We start from the raw sequence: 16,759 nt of genomic DNA, 5'->3' as shown, positions 1-16,759 counted from the left end.
GTCTTTAAGATACTCAAATGTTATTTCGTGTCGTTCTTTATTCAATCCGAAAACGATAATATTATTAGACTTTTGTTCTTTTTCCAATTCTTCGATTTTATTTTTTAGAAAATTATTTTCGTTCTCTAGTTCCTTAATTCTCTCGTGTGATTCTTGAATCCTTATTTGAATTCGGGCTTCGCTGGCATCAATTGCATTTTTCAGTTCCGCTCTATTTTGTCTAATTTCTTGCAGAATACTCTGTATATCATTCCGTCCGAGAGACATTCTTAACAAGCGGCAGTGTAAAGGGCGCTTTAGTTGGGATAGATAAGAAATGTATTGTAGAAGTTTTTTATACTGTTGTGCGATTAGGAAATTTTTGCTCGCGTTTTTGTATTTCGTCGTGACCTGTTGTTCAGAATCCCCACTCTACAAATTAACCAATTGTCACTCTCCCATCCAGATTGTAATGTCTCTCAATTCGTTGTTTATATGCAAAACCTCTCAACCCATTCACCGGTGTAGGAATCAAAATGACACTCAGTGTCACAGCCGTCAAACTCGAGAATATCAGCGCATACTTAAACACGTCCACTCGCGACCAAGTTTGGACAATGATTTGATTTTATAAATTTTCTTGTACGTAAAAAGCTGTCGTTGATGAAAATGGGCCCGCATAATCAACACGTTCAACTGAAAAAAAGGTGAATCGAGACTAATTTAGGTTCCGGAATGTTACACGTGATATGATAGGTGTTGAAAACGAGGGTTTTGATTTCAAACAAACTATGCATTCACAAATGACATCCCTTACTGCACCTTTTCCGTGTATAGGCCAGTATTTGAACCTAATATTTGAAAGTGTGGTTGTAATTTCGAAATCTATAGCCTGTAATTTATATTCGATATTTTTTGTTGTAACTAAATGCTCTTTTGGAAGTGATATGAGATGCTTTTTGTCACACGTTCCTCTCTTACACTCACCAAAGTCTCTCTCTGTGAAATAATTACCAACGACGCGCGACCTTGAAGTGAGCCAGAAGTCGCTTTGTTCTTCTACTGCTTTGAAGTTCCCGCTGTATGATCGGTAGCTTCTGATTGGTCGACTGGAAGACGGTAAAAGTGGGGAAGTGGGGACGACTACGTCATACCTACCTTGAATTGGGTGTTCCACAAGGTTCCGATCGGAGGTCGTGAAGTCACCAGAATGAAGCGCCATGAGAAAATACATTGGATTTTGAGCTGGAATTCTCCAAGCTATATAACTTGTCTGCTAAAAGTGGACTAAGGGGTGAGCCCATTGGTAAACCTGAATCCTCAATCCTGTTTATAAAATTTGTTGTTGAACTGTAAGTAGCTCTGATTTAGGCACACATCGAAAGCTGTCGAAATTTCAAAAGAAGTGATATGGTCTACTTTGGCTTGATCTGTTATATCGTATCCTACCGACTGCGCCATGTTATATGATCTAATATATTAAGAATGAGGGGCTTACGGTATATTGGAGAACATACTCTTTACATCGAATGAAACCAAAGTTGAATTATGTGGCGTGGTTTGGTTACTTATGTTTTCCACTAAAGTGACTTTCAAAGCTAAGAGATGGGACAAAATTGGTAATACTTTTGAACAACTTGTTAAGACGTATTCTTAGTTCTCTAACTGGATTATTTATATACGAAACTACCGGTCTTATGAGGTTATCCTCTTTATGTGATATCTATTTTCTACTTTCCAGGAATTGTTTTATTGTTATTGTTGATCGGAAGACAATTTTGAAATGATAATCGTATTATTATTGATTATTCTTTCTGACTAAAATCGATTTTTTTTGTTTTTGATATTCAATTATGATTGTAGTCGGGAAAAATATTTGAATTAAATACTAACACTGAAGATCTGATTCAATTACCGTGTAGAATAAATTTTACAGTACAAAATATCAATATCATGAAACCAAATTCCAGTAACTTCTATAGAAAACTCTTGATTTTATCAAGGTTTAGAAAGTGTACAGTGAATGAAAAAATATACTTTGATATTGGACATAATATCTCACTGTTTCGTTCACATGCTCAAAAAAGTTCAGTTTTAAATTCACATCATTAGGTTGCAGGAAAGAAGATAGTCAAGCTTCAACCTCGAGACTTCAAATTGAATTAAAATGATATCCAGTTATATAGTTTTGTTCACAATGAATAAATATCTTTTTCTTCACAACTTGTGAAATTCCTACTATCATCTCAGCGTTCTTATATAGGTAAAACCTTGCTTTCATCATATTTTTTTATATGTTAGAGCGTCATATATGTGATTACAAACAAAAAAATGAAAGCTAGAGTTACCATCTCTCCCGAATCAATGATCAACAATTCAAACTGCTACCGAATTATTTTAGGGAATTTTGTTGAGGGAATTTGATTGGAAAATTGGGGAATTTCATAGTTTTTGATTGGCAAAGCTGATGATGTCATATGAATTATGAATGTCAGCATGTCATATGTCATATGAGAGTTTGTTTTGGTCTATAATGCTATAATCTGATGTTTATCTAGTCTCTTCAAAATTAATTAATTGAATATGTCTTTTTCAAAGCACTGGGGAGAAATTCCAAGACTGATTCCAAATGATATATTCATTCCAGATGTCTCAGGAGATATAGAGAGATCTATGGACAAATTTTGCTTAGCAGAGTATGATGATGATAGTGAAAAAGGGACAATTGAGAGAATTGTGTTAGTATTTCCCATTATTTTGACTAGCTATTATCAAGAAAGTATCAGATAATAATACTTTCCAGCTATTTTTTGACCTTAGAAAACTAAACTGTCATTGATCCAATCTGAAAATATCATTGATATAAAGTAATCCCGGATTTATCAATCCATGCTAGTAATTGCATGTTAAAAGGTAAGACCTCGTTAACCTTTAGTTTGCACGAGTTTCGACTGCCGAGGGTTGTTGTTCCTAGAAAGGTAAAAATTAAACTATGGAATGAATCAAAGGAGGAATAATATTCTTGTCTGGTGCGTAAATTTTTTAATTATTCTGTATTGACTCTGTTGATTTTCACAGATTTGATCTTGCATAGTGCATTGTTAAAGTATGACATTTAAGAAAGACTGATATATGTTCAATCCATGTGAATTATTGCTGTTGATTTGAATGTAGTCATTGCAGTTATCAACCACAACTATTATCATTTATTACAAATATTTCAAATCATTTTCTAACAAAATACATTTCAGCTGGTGATTTCACATAAGCAACAGAAGTTGCTTTATAACGAAATATAATGTTCTCTACCTGATCTGAGATTGGTAACTTTTCATCAATTTTGGCCAACAACCTAGACCTGTGAATCCACTTGTAGTTTGATAACCAGATGTAATGATGTGAAAATATTTTCCTACATTGATTTCATTGAAGAAGTTGAAGGTATATTCTTTATCATTTTAATTTCTGTCTATTCAGACTTGAAAAAAATCGATTCTCTAATGAATATAAAGTACTTAATAAAAATATATAAAAAATGACCATAATAGGAAACTCAAAAGGAAAAAAAAGGTTAAAATTGATAAATATATTTCTGAAGCTGAAAATAAGTCAAAAGCTGGTAGGAACATTATAAAATTTTATAGAAATAAATCTAATCATAAACCTGTTAACATCAATATTACATCATATTAATTCATCGAGTTCTTTTTAAATGTTGTCCAAAATTTTATTTTGTGATGTGGTGCTGCAGGTTTTTCCGGGTTTTCCTGCAGCTGAAAAAGCAAATGCGCCACTGAAATCAATGAAGTCGCCCCGGAGCGCCAATTAATTTTTATTGTTGTTTTTATTTTATTTTTATTGTTGTTTTAATTATATGTTGTTTTTATTTTTAATCTCTGTCTGATCTTTCTACCATTGATTTGTTGAATTCTACTCATTTTCTGACAACTTCAACATTTTTTTTATCCACTTATTTGTGATGAAGTGAAGGCAGTAGACAAATCACTTAATAATTCAGCTAGTCTTGATATGAATGAGGCAAATGGCAAAATTATTAAAGAAACTATAGGCATAATTCTAGTTCCGTTCACCAGTTTGATAGTTTATATATATTAATTTCTGGCAAATTTCCCGATATTTTCAAGTATGTTGGAGTAATCCCTTTGCATAAAAAGGGTGACGAAATCCTAATCAATAATCTAATAACATATTTTTTTTTTAATTATAGAAAAGTTCATCAAGAAGAGACTGATGAACTATTTTGAAGAAAAAAAAGATTTCTTTTGTAAATATCAGTTCGGCTTCCGTGCAGAAGCTGCAGTGAATGTTGTTGAAAGCATAGTTGAATGTCTTGAAACAGAAAATGTTGTAGGAGTTACATTATTATACTTGTCTAAGGCCTTGGGATTGCTTTGGAATCTTTTGGATTAATATTTACGCAATTGTTTTCAAAGAATATATTATAATAACTGCTTATCTGATATAAAATGGTGTCCTGCAGGGATCAGTATTGGGTCCTCTTTCATTCAACATTTATATTGACTTGAACAATTTCATGAAACCTGACGATAGTGTTTTTTTGTGGATGTCACGTCCCTATTTAATTCAAGTGACAGATATTTATCTTTGACAGATCAAACTAGAATAATACAAGATAAAGCAGAATATTGGTTTACTTAACAAATTGCAGATGAGTACGGATTAATCTCATAACATGATTGTTTCCAAACACGTTCAGACACTTGTATTTCAAAGTGTTGAATTATTAGAATTTCTTATAGATAATAGGTTAAATTAGACTAGCTGTATTTTGAATTTGAAAGGTAAATTATCCAGTACCTCATTCTTACTCAGATTATTCTTACTCAGGCAACTGAAACTCCTGGTTAGTTTTGTTACTTTAAGAATGCTATTTTTTTTCCTTGCTTCAGTCTCACATATCATATGTCATCTTATTATGGGGCAATTCAAGTGAATCACAATCGATTTTTGTTATTTAGGAAAAGGCATTGAGAATACTTGCTGGTATTGGATTTGGAGATTCTTGGCGTGAAGCTTTTACTCATTATGAACTCATATTCCTTCATTGTATGTATATTCCACTCTTTTGAAACTACCTAGGCAGTCTGATACTCATTCATATAATACAAGCAATTGCAAATTGATTAAAAATCGAAAATTCAGACTGGTAACATCACAGAAAACTAATGACTTTAATTTGTACAATGCCCTACAATGCCCCACAATTTCAAAACTACGAACAGTTTTTGTTTCAAAAGATAGTTTCAGAGTATTTTATTCTTTTTTTAAAGTTACACTTTGGCGTAAAATGGGTCATGTGCATCGCATATTCACCATCAGACATGTAGTTTTTAAACTACTTTTAAAGACGTTTTTGATTGAATTTTTTTATTAATTCATTTCTATATTTTCTGAACAAATCATGTAAACATAAACATCTTCTAGCAACACCTAGCATACTCCATTTGAAGGAAATTGTAGGGTACTACATTACATCCCCTTAAGAAAAATTTAAACACGAAAATGAACTCTTCTACCAAAGCGGGTTACATAATTTAATTTTTCCGTATTTTCATTTTGATTTTCTGATTTCTTCTTGAGAATTCCATTTGGTGTATTTGGAAATTTTGCATTTTCAGGTAAATTTTCATTTGATGATTCTATAAAAACTGGCTTCAATCCATCAATCGAAATATCCTTTCTTTTTCCATTCACTGAAAGTGTAAAATATTCTTCGGTTCTTTCTAAAACCTTGTAGGGACCAGAATAAGGAGTTTGCAATTGTTTTTTAAAACAATCTGTTCTTAGAAAAACATGAAAGGTGTTTCACAATTCTTTATGATTGATTTTTGATTTTTATGTTTCTCATAGTTTCTTGTAAAGTTTTCAAAAATTCTATATCCGATAATTTCTTTTCTTTTCCATTGGTTATTACAAAATCTCCTGGAACACGTAGCGTAGAACCTTACAATATTTCAGCACCTGTGTCAATTAAATATTTCATTTTGGTGTCAGGATCGAAAATTATCAGACGACTTTCATTCGGGCCATTTTTGCTAGTCGTTATTAACGATTAGCCTACAGGTTTTGCAAAGATATTTTGACGAAGGTACAATGTTGGATACATTTTATAGCTGAATTTTTGAAGTGTCTGTGGTAATAACATAGTTCATCATTATAGTTTGAATCTTGATTCAGTTCTGGATTTTGATCTAAATCTTGATCTTGACATAGACCATTCTCCTTCAAAAACTGGGCTGCGTCTTCTGGTAACAAACTCCTAGCAACACCTAGCATACTCCATTTGAAGGAAATTGTAGGGCACTACAGATATATTATTTATATTTTGTTGTGTGTTTATATATGAATACTGATTTTACTTATTTACATTCCACAATGTTTTGACGTACCTAATACAAATATTTTCTGCATTACATAATCAGTAAAATATCTATCTTAAAATAATAGAATAAATAACATATAATGAAAAAAATAAATTATAAATAGAATTTGAACCCCTAGCTTGAAGTGAATTTAATGAAAACACTTTTTCCAAGTTTTTTTTTAACGTATACTTATAATAGGTGAATGGAAGTTGAGCTTACACTCACAATACCCAACTGTTCAAATAGTTATTTACTAGTTCTGTTGTTACATAATAAAATTCTGTTGTTACTAGTTCTGTTCTTACATATATGTGAGCATATAGGCTGGTATACCATATGACATGATAGACTGTGATTGGAAATTATAATAGGTACTGGAAGTCCTGGAAGTGGATCGTGAATGGATCCACTTCCAGGACTTCCTGTTTCAATGTATCTGATATGTATCATATTGGAATTACACAGTTTCAATCAACAATGCTCCTATATTTGTAAAAGATTAATGCACGACTGATTATCTGTTGTGGATAAAGCACTCATATTTTGCTTTCTATTAGTTCAGCAGATTGTTACATCACCTAGTTGAGAAAGGAATCTACTACCAAGAAAATATTTCAGCTCTCCAAGATCTTTTGTTGAGAATTCTTGCATAATTTTTTGACTTCTGTAAGTTTAAATTCATTGTTACTTGTGAACATCATGCCATCAACATAAAATACTTACCTTCACTACTAACGTAAATGCATTTATCATGTTCTGATCGATGAAATCCAATACTTCTTACAAAAATATCAAATTGTTCATTACATTCTCTTGTTGCGGGCTCAAGTCCATAAATCAATTTATTGAATTTACAATCAATTTGGTGGTCATCTTTTTTATCGACGAAACCATTTGGACGTATGATATATTTTCAAATTTTCATGAAGAACATTTTTTATGTCCATTATAGTGAATAGGTCTTTATTGATAATAATAACTGTGGTTAATCAGGCTACTGGACCCCTTGTTCCAGTATAATCAAAATTTTGTTCCTGGGAACAACCTTTGAATACTAAACTCGCTTTATATTTCTCAATATCTCCATTCTGATTATGTTTGGTTTTGAAGACCAACTTGTTATCTATGGATTTTCTCTCTGGGTCTAATTTAGTAAGGGTCCAAGTATGATTATCTTCTAGAGATTTCATTTATTTCATGGCTTCATACCACAATATCTCTGTATTGAATATCCTTGAAACATTTTGGACTACCATAAACAAATGATTCTGCATTCATTGCTCAAACGCTGCCATCAATATGTTTTGATATCTTTGTTAGAAGACAACTTCTATGTAACATGTTTTCTAGTTCATTATCATCTTCATGTTCATTGCAACTTTCATGAATGTCACTTCTCTCACTATGTTTATTATTTTTGTTAGAGCAAATTTCTTTGAAGAAGAAAGGTTAATTTTCCAATTGAAATTATTTGCGTTGAAACTTACATCATTTTCAAAAAATAATTTTTCTCTCTTCAGGACACCTGGTACCTATTTGGACAACAATAATCATAAAACATTAATTTATTCTTGTCTCGGATTTTCCAGAACCCAATTGTTTTTGAATATGTAGGTATGAAACTTTTAGCTTTTTTAAATTTGTTTTTTTTTCAAATTACATTTCAGCTGTAACTTTGTTTCTCAGAGCAGTTGTTGGGTAACATAATCTAACCCTGCGTCCGACACGTGGGGTGTGACATACCCCAGCCGTAGAAAATTCCATATAACTTTTCGAAATTGGCGCCCCAGCGTCGGATATATTTAGTAGCTTCTGCATGTAGTCTTCACTCTCATATTCACATCTCAAATCAGTTGTCGTTTGACGTATATTTGAATCAGACCTCTTATAAAGCGACTGGGGTGCTCGAAACCCCACATGTCTCTATACGTTCCAAAATTGTGCACATTCAAGGAAAACCAAATCGAGTAGTTTTTCAAATTATTCGATAAAAATTGGTGATTATGAGCGAGAAATGGCCCGTCTTCAGTCCTTATGGGATGAAATAGGAAGTGATGATGAAATTGACGAATCTGATGGTGATGAAACGAGCGATAATGTTAACATCGTTAGTAACTATCCAGATTTCGAAGATCAAAGGCGAAACTGTGGAAACTCTATCCAAAAGACTTAAACAAAATGGTCAAGGAAAGTCTCAAGATTGCCATCGTGCCCGTGGTCGAAATACAAAATACATTTGTAACAAATGCAATAAATTCATATGTCTAGACCATGCAGAAATGTACTGCAAATCTTGCGTAGAAATGACAAACGTTGATGAACTGTAACTTTTTATGATTTTCAATATTTTTTTTAATTTCCATTTTATGATGTTTTATTATCTGTTTGAACCAGCAATGTATATGTATTTAGTCGTTTTATGTGCAAAAGACTTCTTCGAGTAAATCTATATTTTTTCCATTAAAAGAACCCATTGTTTTGGTAAAGACGGAATATAACGATTTATTGCTCGTTTTGGTAAATCGAAAATTATTTTATTGCAAAAAGGGATATTACAGTATAGAATTCTCATAACAACTATGTTGCAATTCAAAAAAATGTTAATTTCAACAGAAAAATCATATTGGGGTCTCACACACCCCACGTGTCTACAAATGTTACAAAAGTCCACATGTCGGACGCAGAGTTAAAACGGTTTCGTTCCAAAATATTTCACTTAAATTGGAATTCAACAACATACATCTCTTTTTCATAATCGTGCGATTAATGCGCTTGGAAACTCCGATCTGTTGAGGTGATGGTGAATTTATACGGTATTCCTCTCTTCAAAATATTGGTTCATTTGGCCTGATATGTATTCCCACCAATTGTCACGTCTAAATCTTCTGACTTTCATGTTGAAATGGGATACAGCCATTTTTTCGTATATTTTAAAATATTGAAGTAATTCAGAACAAAAGGCAAAACAAATTTTTTGTCATCATGTGATATTAGAAACACTGGACCAAATAAATCAGTATGAATCAGCTGTAATGGTTGGTTGGTTGGTTGGTTTGAATGCTCATACCTTTATGAGTTTGTCTAGTTTGTGTTCTCGCAATGCATTACTGGCGTACCGAATTTTCTGATATTCTTTTAGGATTTATGTCATATACATTAACCATTTTCACCAATTTTTAAATATATCCTTGTTAATACGTCTGTGTCAAAGGTCGTTCATATCGTCATTGGAATGGATATTGGCATTTTCGGATAAAGGAAATCAAGTTTGTACAATTAATTTTTCTACTGGCCTCTGCGATGATTTTTCCATTCTTTGAAATAACACCTTCATGATTTTTGAAACAACACCTGTACCATTTATGAAACTGAATTATTCCATTTCTGATTTCCTCACAAAGAGAAGATTCAACTGGAGGCCAGGAACATATAATATTTTTGGTTATTCATCGATCTAGGCTTACCATGAAAGTAGATTTCAACGTTTACATTTCCACTTTTCCTGCTAGTAAAGTTTGACTATTATTGGCACTTTCTATTTGAATTGGTTTTAACACTTTTACGTTGATAAGATATTTTTCTTCTCCATATGTTCTGAGCTTCCTGAATCCAGTTGTCAACTAGAAATATCACTGTTTGTTGCAGGAAAAAAATATCATCCTCTTCATCACCTGGCTCTACCTAGGATCCTATATGTGCTGATATTGATCTAGAATTTTTAACGAGTTTTTGTTTTCTACATTCGTTTCTCTTGACGGTGAGTCGACAATGATAACATTTCAATTTGCACAACTTTTCTTTGTTACTCGACTGCTTTCTTTGATTTGCAGACATGTTATGATTCTTCATCTAATAATCTATTGTCGATGAAGTTCAAATCAAGTTTATCAGTAGTAGAAGTTTCTAAGGCTATACTATTGCCTAATCTTTGGCATGGTAAGAAATGTCATAGTACATCTGTATGTTGAAAAGTTTCTCAGGTTGAGCGATATTTTCGAAGAAATGCATTGGATTTAAAAAAATGTTAATAGTTAATAGACCTTTTCTTAAGAGTTGACTAGGTGAGCCTTTCTTTCTGAAGATGTCTGAAATTCCAGATATCGACAGCGGTTTCTTTGTGTTTAGGGTACTTTAAGTGACTGCTATTCTTTGTATGATTTGAGATTGAATTTCTTATCTTTATTCTGGAGGCTAGAAAGTTTCTTCTCTTCTTTGGTTCGACTAATTTCAGTTAACAATAACCATACTCTTGTAAGATTGTTTTATGTAACATCAAATCAAGTTCTTCCAAATGTAATTGAATAAATGAAAGAAATATTAAAACTACCATGACCAAAATATTCGGCTGAAATAATTTGTAGTTTACATGGTAAATTATTGATTTTTCTTTCTCGTCGCCAACTGTGTCTGTGATTACCAAACAGAAAATACTTTTCGGGTTTAACTAGAACACCATATTGAATCAGAATCTATGCACTTGTTAAAATGTTTCCACAGCTAACAAACTGCTATGCATCGAGTAATCTTCAGAGGTATTTGTGAGACTTTGTGAACTAAGGAAAGGCTTAGTTCTTACGTTTCAACATGCAATCCCAAGTATGAGAATATATGAATATATAAAGCACATTGCATATAAAAAATGAATTAACAAACATAAAACATTTTCATTGTAGGTTGCCACCAATGGATCCCTGATGCTATATGCTATTTCACTTCATAAGTATGCTAACGATATGAGAAAAATGACTGAACTAGCCACGGAAATGAATATCATTCCATCTGAAGATGCAGCACCACCAATGCCGATTATGCCTGAATTTGAGTTGAAACATAAAAGAAATAACTTGAATTACATACCGAAAGATTTTACGTGAGTATTTCTAGGATCTTGGAATAATCAAACAATATATTACACCAACTTTTCAGTTCCTTCAGTTGTGGTTCTGAAATTGATATACCTGAATTGAGTGAGGCTGTTGTGAAAGAAATTTTACCAAAATGCATAGTGACTATGTTTGCGCATATTGGATTTGAGAGTAAGTAATGTTTCAAGAAATGTTGGTGATGTAGTTCAGTTCATGTATATTTGCAAGGTTAAACGTATTTACTTTTTCTCATAGTAGAACTATTTGAAAATTCTACTCTCAACACATCATTCTTAATCTGGACTATTATTTTAAGCCATGTGAATTCATATGCAGGCGGGTGAACTTCTCCTTGTTCTCTAAATGATAATCATTGACTTTATTACTTTTTGACTGGGTATTGGTCAGTCTTCGAAATCTGCCAATACAGAAATTATAAATATGAATGGACTTAAACTATTTTTCATGGCGATTATAATATATCAAATTGAAAATATATGTTACATCGTTGTTGTCATTGCAAATATAAAAATCTTGGTTGGAATATTTTTGATATATGTAGTTAATCATTACCATGGCAGCGAAATAATGACTGACAGCTATCTGACATGAAATCAGTTGAAATTTTTATTTTTGAAAGTTTGTAATGGTTTTTGTTCACAATTATCTCAATAAACTATGGAAAGCAGCAGCGATAGTTAGTTTGAAGAAGTGCTTTACGAAATTTCTAATGCAGCATCTTCTGATACAGCACAATTATTGCCTGAAAAATCAAAGTCCACTATGATATGAAGAAATGCAAAACTATTACAGAGGATGTAATTTTGTCTTATTCGACACAAAAATCTGAAAGTGTCAAATTCTCTACCTTGTGGAACATGTACTTTATGTTGAAAAGTACTACTTTATGTTGAAAAGTACTACTTTAGTGACGAAAAATGTAAACATAGCCACTTTCCCAAAGATTATAGCATTTCTTTAAGGAAATGGTTATAAAGTGAAGAAATCACTAGTTTTCAACAGCGAGCAAATCAACAAATTCACTAGGGAAGCAAATAATAATAATAATACTAATAATTTCTCATCGACTTTTTTCCTGGTTATTTGTTATCTTCCACAATCTGAAAAATATAAAAATTATAATGGAGAACTTTATACAAGTGTAGAAGGGTAAACTTTTTAGTTTACCCCGATAAGTTACTGCGTAAAATCAAAGTATTTTTCACAAAGAAAAATGTTCTATTCATCAGTAACTTGTTGTATTTAACAATTTTGCCTATCAAAGAAATGGACAAAAAAATTCTAAGATGAGCCTCACCCTAAGAGACGTAAACTAAAAGAATCAGCGTATATTCTCATATCTGGAGAGAATTGTATTTCGAAAAGCTCCTTAGAAATGGACCGTACTTGGCTACCCATTTTGAAGAAAAATTTGGATAGTGGCGAAATGGCAACAGACTGATATCGGAAAGCACCTTGTATTACATCGAATGTTTCAGTTATCAATCAACAACATTGACATAATTTCATATTTCAAAACTCCTCTGACATCTGTCGAAGAAGTTAAGAAATAAATAATCGACAAGAAATAACTGCAAACATCTTATAATTTTTTTGTCCATTTCTGAAGACGGAGGCATATTTTGGCCTCCAAAACGTAAATATTAGTATTGTATTATTTCTTAGCAATTTTTTTGATAGGCAAAATTGTTGAATAAGACAAGTTACTGATAAATAGAACATTTTTCTTTGTGAAAAATAATTTGATTTTTCGTATTAACTTATCAGGGTAAACTGAAAAGTTTGCCCTTCTCCACTTGTATCAAGTTCTCCATTATAATTTTTATATTTTCCAGATTGTGGAAGGTAATGAATACCCAAAAAAAGGTCGATGAAAAACTGATTTTCCTGCACAAAAAATGACTTTCATTAATACTAATAATATTTCTTTATTTTATCATTTGAATGCACAAAGGTTACATGAATGATTAAAAATGTTATTATTTCAGTTACATCGTTACATTGAACAAGAACAAGCCAACAATTACAAATTTACGTATACATGTATATATAGGGTGTAACTGAATAAGTGTAAAACATTTAAGGAGGTGATTCCTCATCGAAAAAAAGATAGGATCTTTCATATAAAGAAACTTCATTGGAACATGGATACAGCCCCTTAAAGGGGGTACATAAATTTTTTTAGGATCTTTCATATAAAAAACTTCATTTGGAGCATGGATACAGCCCCTTAAAGGGGGTACATAAATTTTTTTAGGATCTTTCATATAAAGAAACTTCATTGGAGCATGGATACAGCCCCTTAAAAGGGGTACATAAAATTTGTATAACAATTTTTTTCACAAGCACTGAAAAAGTTACAATATTGAAATTAACCCGGCGTTTTGTACTACCAAAAAGACACTTAGCCAGTAATTTATTTGGTTTACCCCATGGTTGTAAGAGGTGGAAAACGCAACCCCTAAAATTTATTTCCAATGTAACTTTTGGTCTTATTATTTATTTACCATTCAAAAATGTATTTCCGATAGCCTGTTTTATTCTAAACAAAAAATGTCTCTTGGGTGTTTTGCCAAAAATAAACCAGTTCACAGCAAAAAATAATTTTACGAACAACTACAGAGATACATCTTCATAAATGCGAAATGGATTTATTGTTATTTTGTAGTTAGTACCTGCATCGCATCGATGATGCGGTTTCTTAAGTCCTCTACATCGCGAACAGGAGTACGATAAACCGAATGCTGTAAATGGCCCGAAATAGAGAAATCGAGAGGATTGAGATCCGGGGATCGAGCGGGCTAGTTCTGTGGTCCTTGACCTATCCACTGATTTGCATATGTTTCAGTCAAATGCTGATGTGCTACTTGACTTAAATGGGCGAGAGCCCCATCATGCCTAAAAAACATATCCCTTCTGACGCCCAAAGGAACTTCCTCCAGCAGTACTGGATTCACTTCCCTTAAAAATTGAACGTATGCCTCACCATTTAATCGAGGAGGTAGAAAATGAGGCCCAATTAAATCATCCCCAATAACTCCGAGCCACACGTTAAGAAAAAACTGTTCTTGATGGTTAGTTTCGACAATAGCGTAAGGGTTTTCATCAGCCCATATGTAGTAATTATGAAAATTAATAATCTTGTCCCGAGAAAAACTACATTCGTCTGTGAATTCTATCTCTTCAGAAAGTCACAATTTCTTCTGATCATTTCCAGCATCCAATTGCAAAATTCAAGACGGTTCGGAAAGTCTCGCGGTAAGGGTAAGGGTATAAGAGTTGTTCCTTTAAATTTCGAAATACCGTCATATGATCAACATTTGGCTGGAAAGCAATCTTTCTAGTACTGGTAGTAGGTTGTTCTTCAATCAAATTAAGTTCTGCTTCCTCAATAGCTGTGGTGTTCGTACTTCTCGATGGCCACCACAATCCTGCGTTCTTTTGTCGAATGAACCATATTCTTGTAATCGTTGATGAAGTCGAGCAAATATTCTATGTTGAGGATACATTTCAGCATATCTTCCAGAAGCATCTAACCCATTCCCCTGCGACAGACCGTAAACGTAATGCATATCAGCCATTTCCTCATTTGTGTATGCTATTTTAATAACAAGTGAATTATTAAAGTAACAAATTAAGAACAGAACAACACAGGATTAGTATTAATTCAATTTCGAAAATTCACAAACTGACAGCGTCATACCAATTTAATTGTCACTATCGCTAATAGCGACCTACTAGATAGATTAGTTTCGTATTTTCGCATTTATGACGATGTATCTCTGTAGTTGTTCGTAAAATAATTTTTTGCTGCGAACTGGTTTATTTTGGGCAAAAAACTCAAGAGACATTTTTTGTTTAGAATGAAACAGGCTATCGGAAATACATTTTTGAATGGTAAATAAATAATAAGACCAAAAGTTACATTGGAAATAAATTTTAGGGGTTGCGTTTTCCACCCCTTACAACCATGGGGTAAACCAAATAAATCTCTGGCTGAATCTCTTTTTGGTAGTACAAAACGTCAGGTTAATTTCAATATTGTAACTTTTTTAGTGCTTGTGAAAAAAATTGTTATACAAATTTTATGTACCCCCTTTAAGGGGATGTATCTTAACAAGGGATGCTCCTATGAAATTTCTTTATATGAAAGATCCTATCTTTTTTTCGATGAGGAATCACCTCCATAAATGTTTTACACTTATTTAGTTACACCCTGTATAAGAAACATCAATAAGTTAGTTTAAAAATAAAAAATTATCATCATAAAAAGAAATTGTCTATGGAATAACAACACTTATAGTCTATCCATTCCCAATTGGAACGGCAATAAAAATAAGAGTACAGTCATAAACATTTATTGCCTGTGGCCCCTAGTCGCCCAGATAGTTAGTACACGTGCTATCAAATGTAGTTGGGGAGTATAGGCTCGGCTAGCTGGACTGGCTGAATACTAATTTTTTGTCCGTTTCACCAGTGCCGTGTGTTTCGTGGGGTTAGGTGAGGTAGTGAGTGGTTTGCAAACCGATTTTTGAAAACTTTTTAGATAGATCAATTACCATAACACCAAACTGATATTTTTGCACTCGACGTGCGTTTCGCTAACAAGGTTAGAATCTTCAGGAGAAGCAAATTGATACTGAATCTAAAGACAAGGGTTAGCTGTTTATATACCTAAAGTTTTTTGGTCCGATGTGGACTTTGTTTGTTAAATGATGATTATCCTAATTGATTTTTCGGTAATTAACTACTGGAACCACTACCTGCAAATTAATTTGTCAACAATAGATTAAAAAGCGGAAAAGTTTTCAAATTTTACACTAAAGGTTCCAATCTCATCGTTTAAACCGATTTTGTGAAAATCTTAGTGTTTTTGGGTACTTTCATCAATATGGCTTTCTGGATTATTACGTGTGAGGAATCTGTGTCAATCGACAGGAATCCGTTCAGCAAGTAATTTTATATATTCATGAATGCTTGAAGAAGGAAAACTGTCACACTTCACAGAATGCTATTGTGAATAGAATATGCGAATTAACGAAACATAAACACATAAACCTGTCCGAAGGAATCTTATAATGTTACCAAAAAATAATCAGGATAATGGTAACACCATGGCAGACTTGAAAAGGGCCATCAATCCAGGTGGATTATCAGTTGGAATAAGGCAACTGCAAAATACTGCAAATGGGGGAATATTAATAAAGTGCAGCAATGATGTATCGGTTCAAAGAATCCTGAAGGAATCCACAGCAAAGCTTGGTGACGATTATGAAATAAGAAAAATTGTAGGAGTTGATGAGGCAGACTGCTCTGAAAAAGAATTGCTATTAAAAAAACTCATCAATCAAAATCATAGATTTGGAAATAATGACTTAATAAATATTACAAATATGATAAGCAAAGAGGATGGAAAAGTCACAGTTATAGTTGAAACACAAGAGGAAACCTGTGAAAAACTGTGGAATAGGTGTAAACTCAACATTG

At 32.6% G+C, this 16,759-nt stretch overlaps 1 protein-coding gene across 3 annotated transcripts in view; it reads left to right on the top strand.

The window, feature by feature from the left end:
- The first annotated feature begins 2,578 nt into the window (after nucleotides 1-2,578).
- LOC111515402 (STAGA complex 65 subunit gamma) overlaps nucleotides 2,579-16,759 on the top strand; it is a 32,570-nt gene continuing 18,389 nt past the window's right edge. The window contains exons 1-4 of one of the 3 annotated variants that reach the window (XM_074173013.1): nucleotides 6,896-7,052; nucleotides 7,907-7,996; nucleotides 11,060-11,256; nucleotides 11,313-11,422. In XM_074173013.1, the coding sequence (XP_074029114.1) occupies nucleotides 11,081-11,256; nucleotides 11,313-11,422 (286 nt within the window). In that variant the 5' untranslated portion in view covers nucleotides 6,896-7,052; nucleotides 7,907-7,996; nucleotides 11,060-11,080. Of the gene's footprint in view, nucleotides 2,718-6,895; nucleotides 7,053-7,906; nucleotides 8,001-11,059; nucleotides 11,257-11,312; nucleotides 11,423-16,759 lie in introns of those variants that run through there. The other 2 variants (XM_074173012.1, XM_074173011.1) reach the window with 2 other exon arrangements.

This window comes from Leptinotarsa decemlineata, unplaced genomic scaffold (assembly GCF_025532065.1).
Source record: "Leptinotarsa decemlineata unplaced genomic scaffold, Ldec_3_MD MMD2_tig00000199_RagTag_RagTag, whole genome shotgun sequence".
Classification (NCBI taxonomy): Eukaryota; Metazoa; Arthropoda; class Insecta; order Coleoptera; family Chrysomelidae; genus Leptinotarsa; species Leptinotarsa decemlineata.
This window is presented reverse-complemented; position numbering and strand designations above follow the sequence as displayed.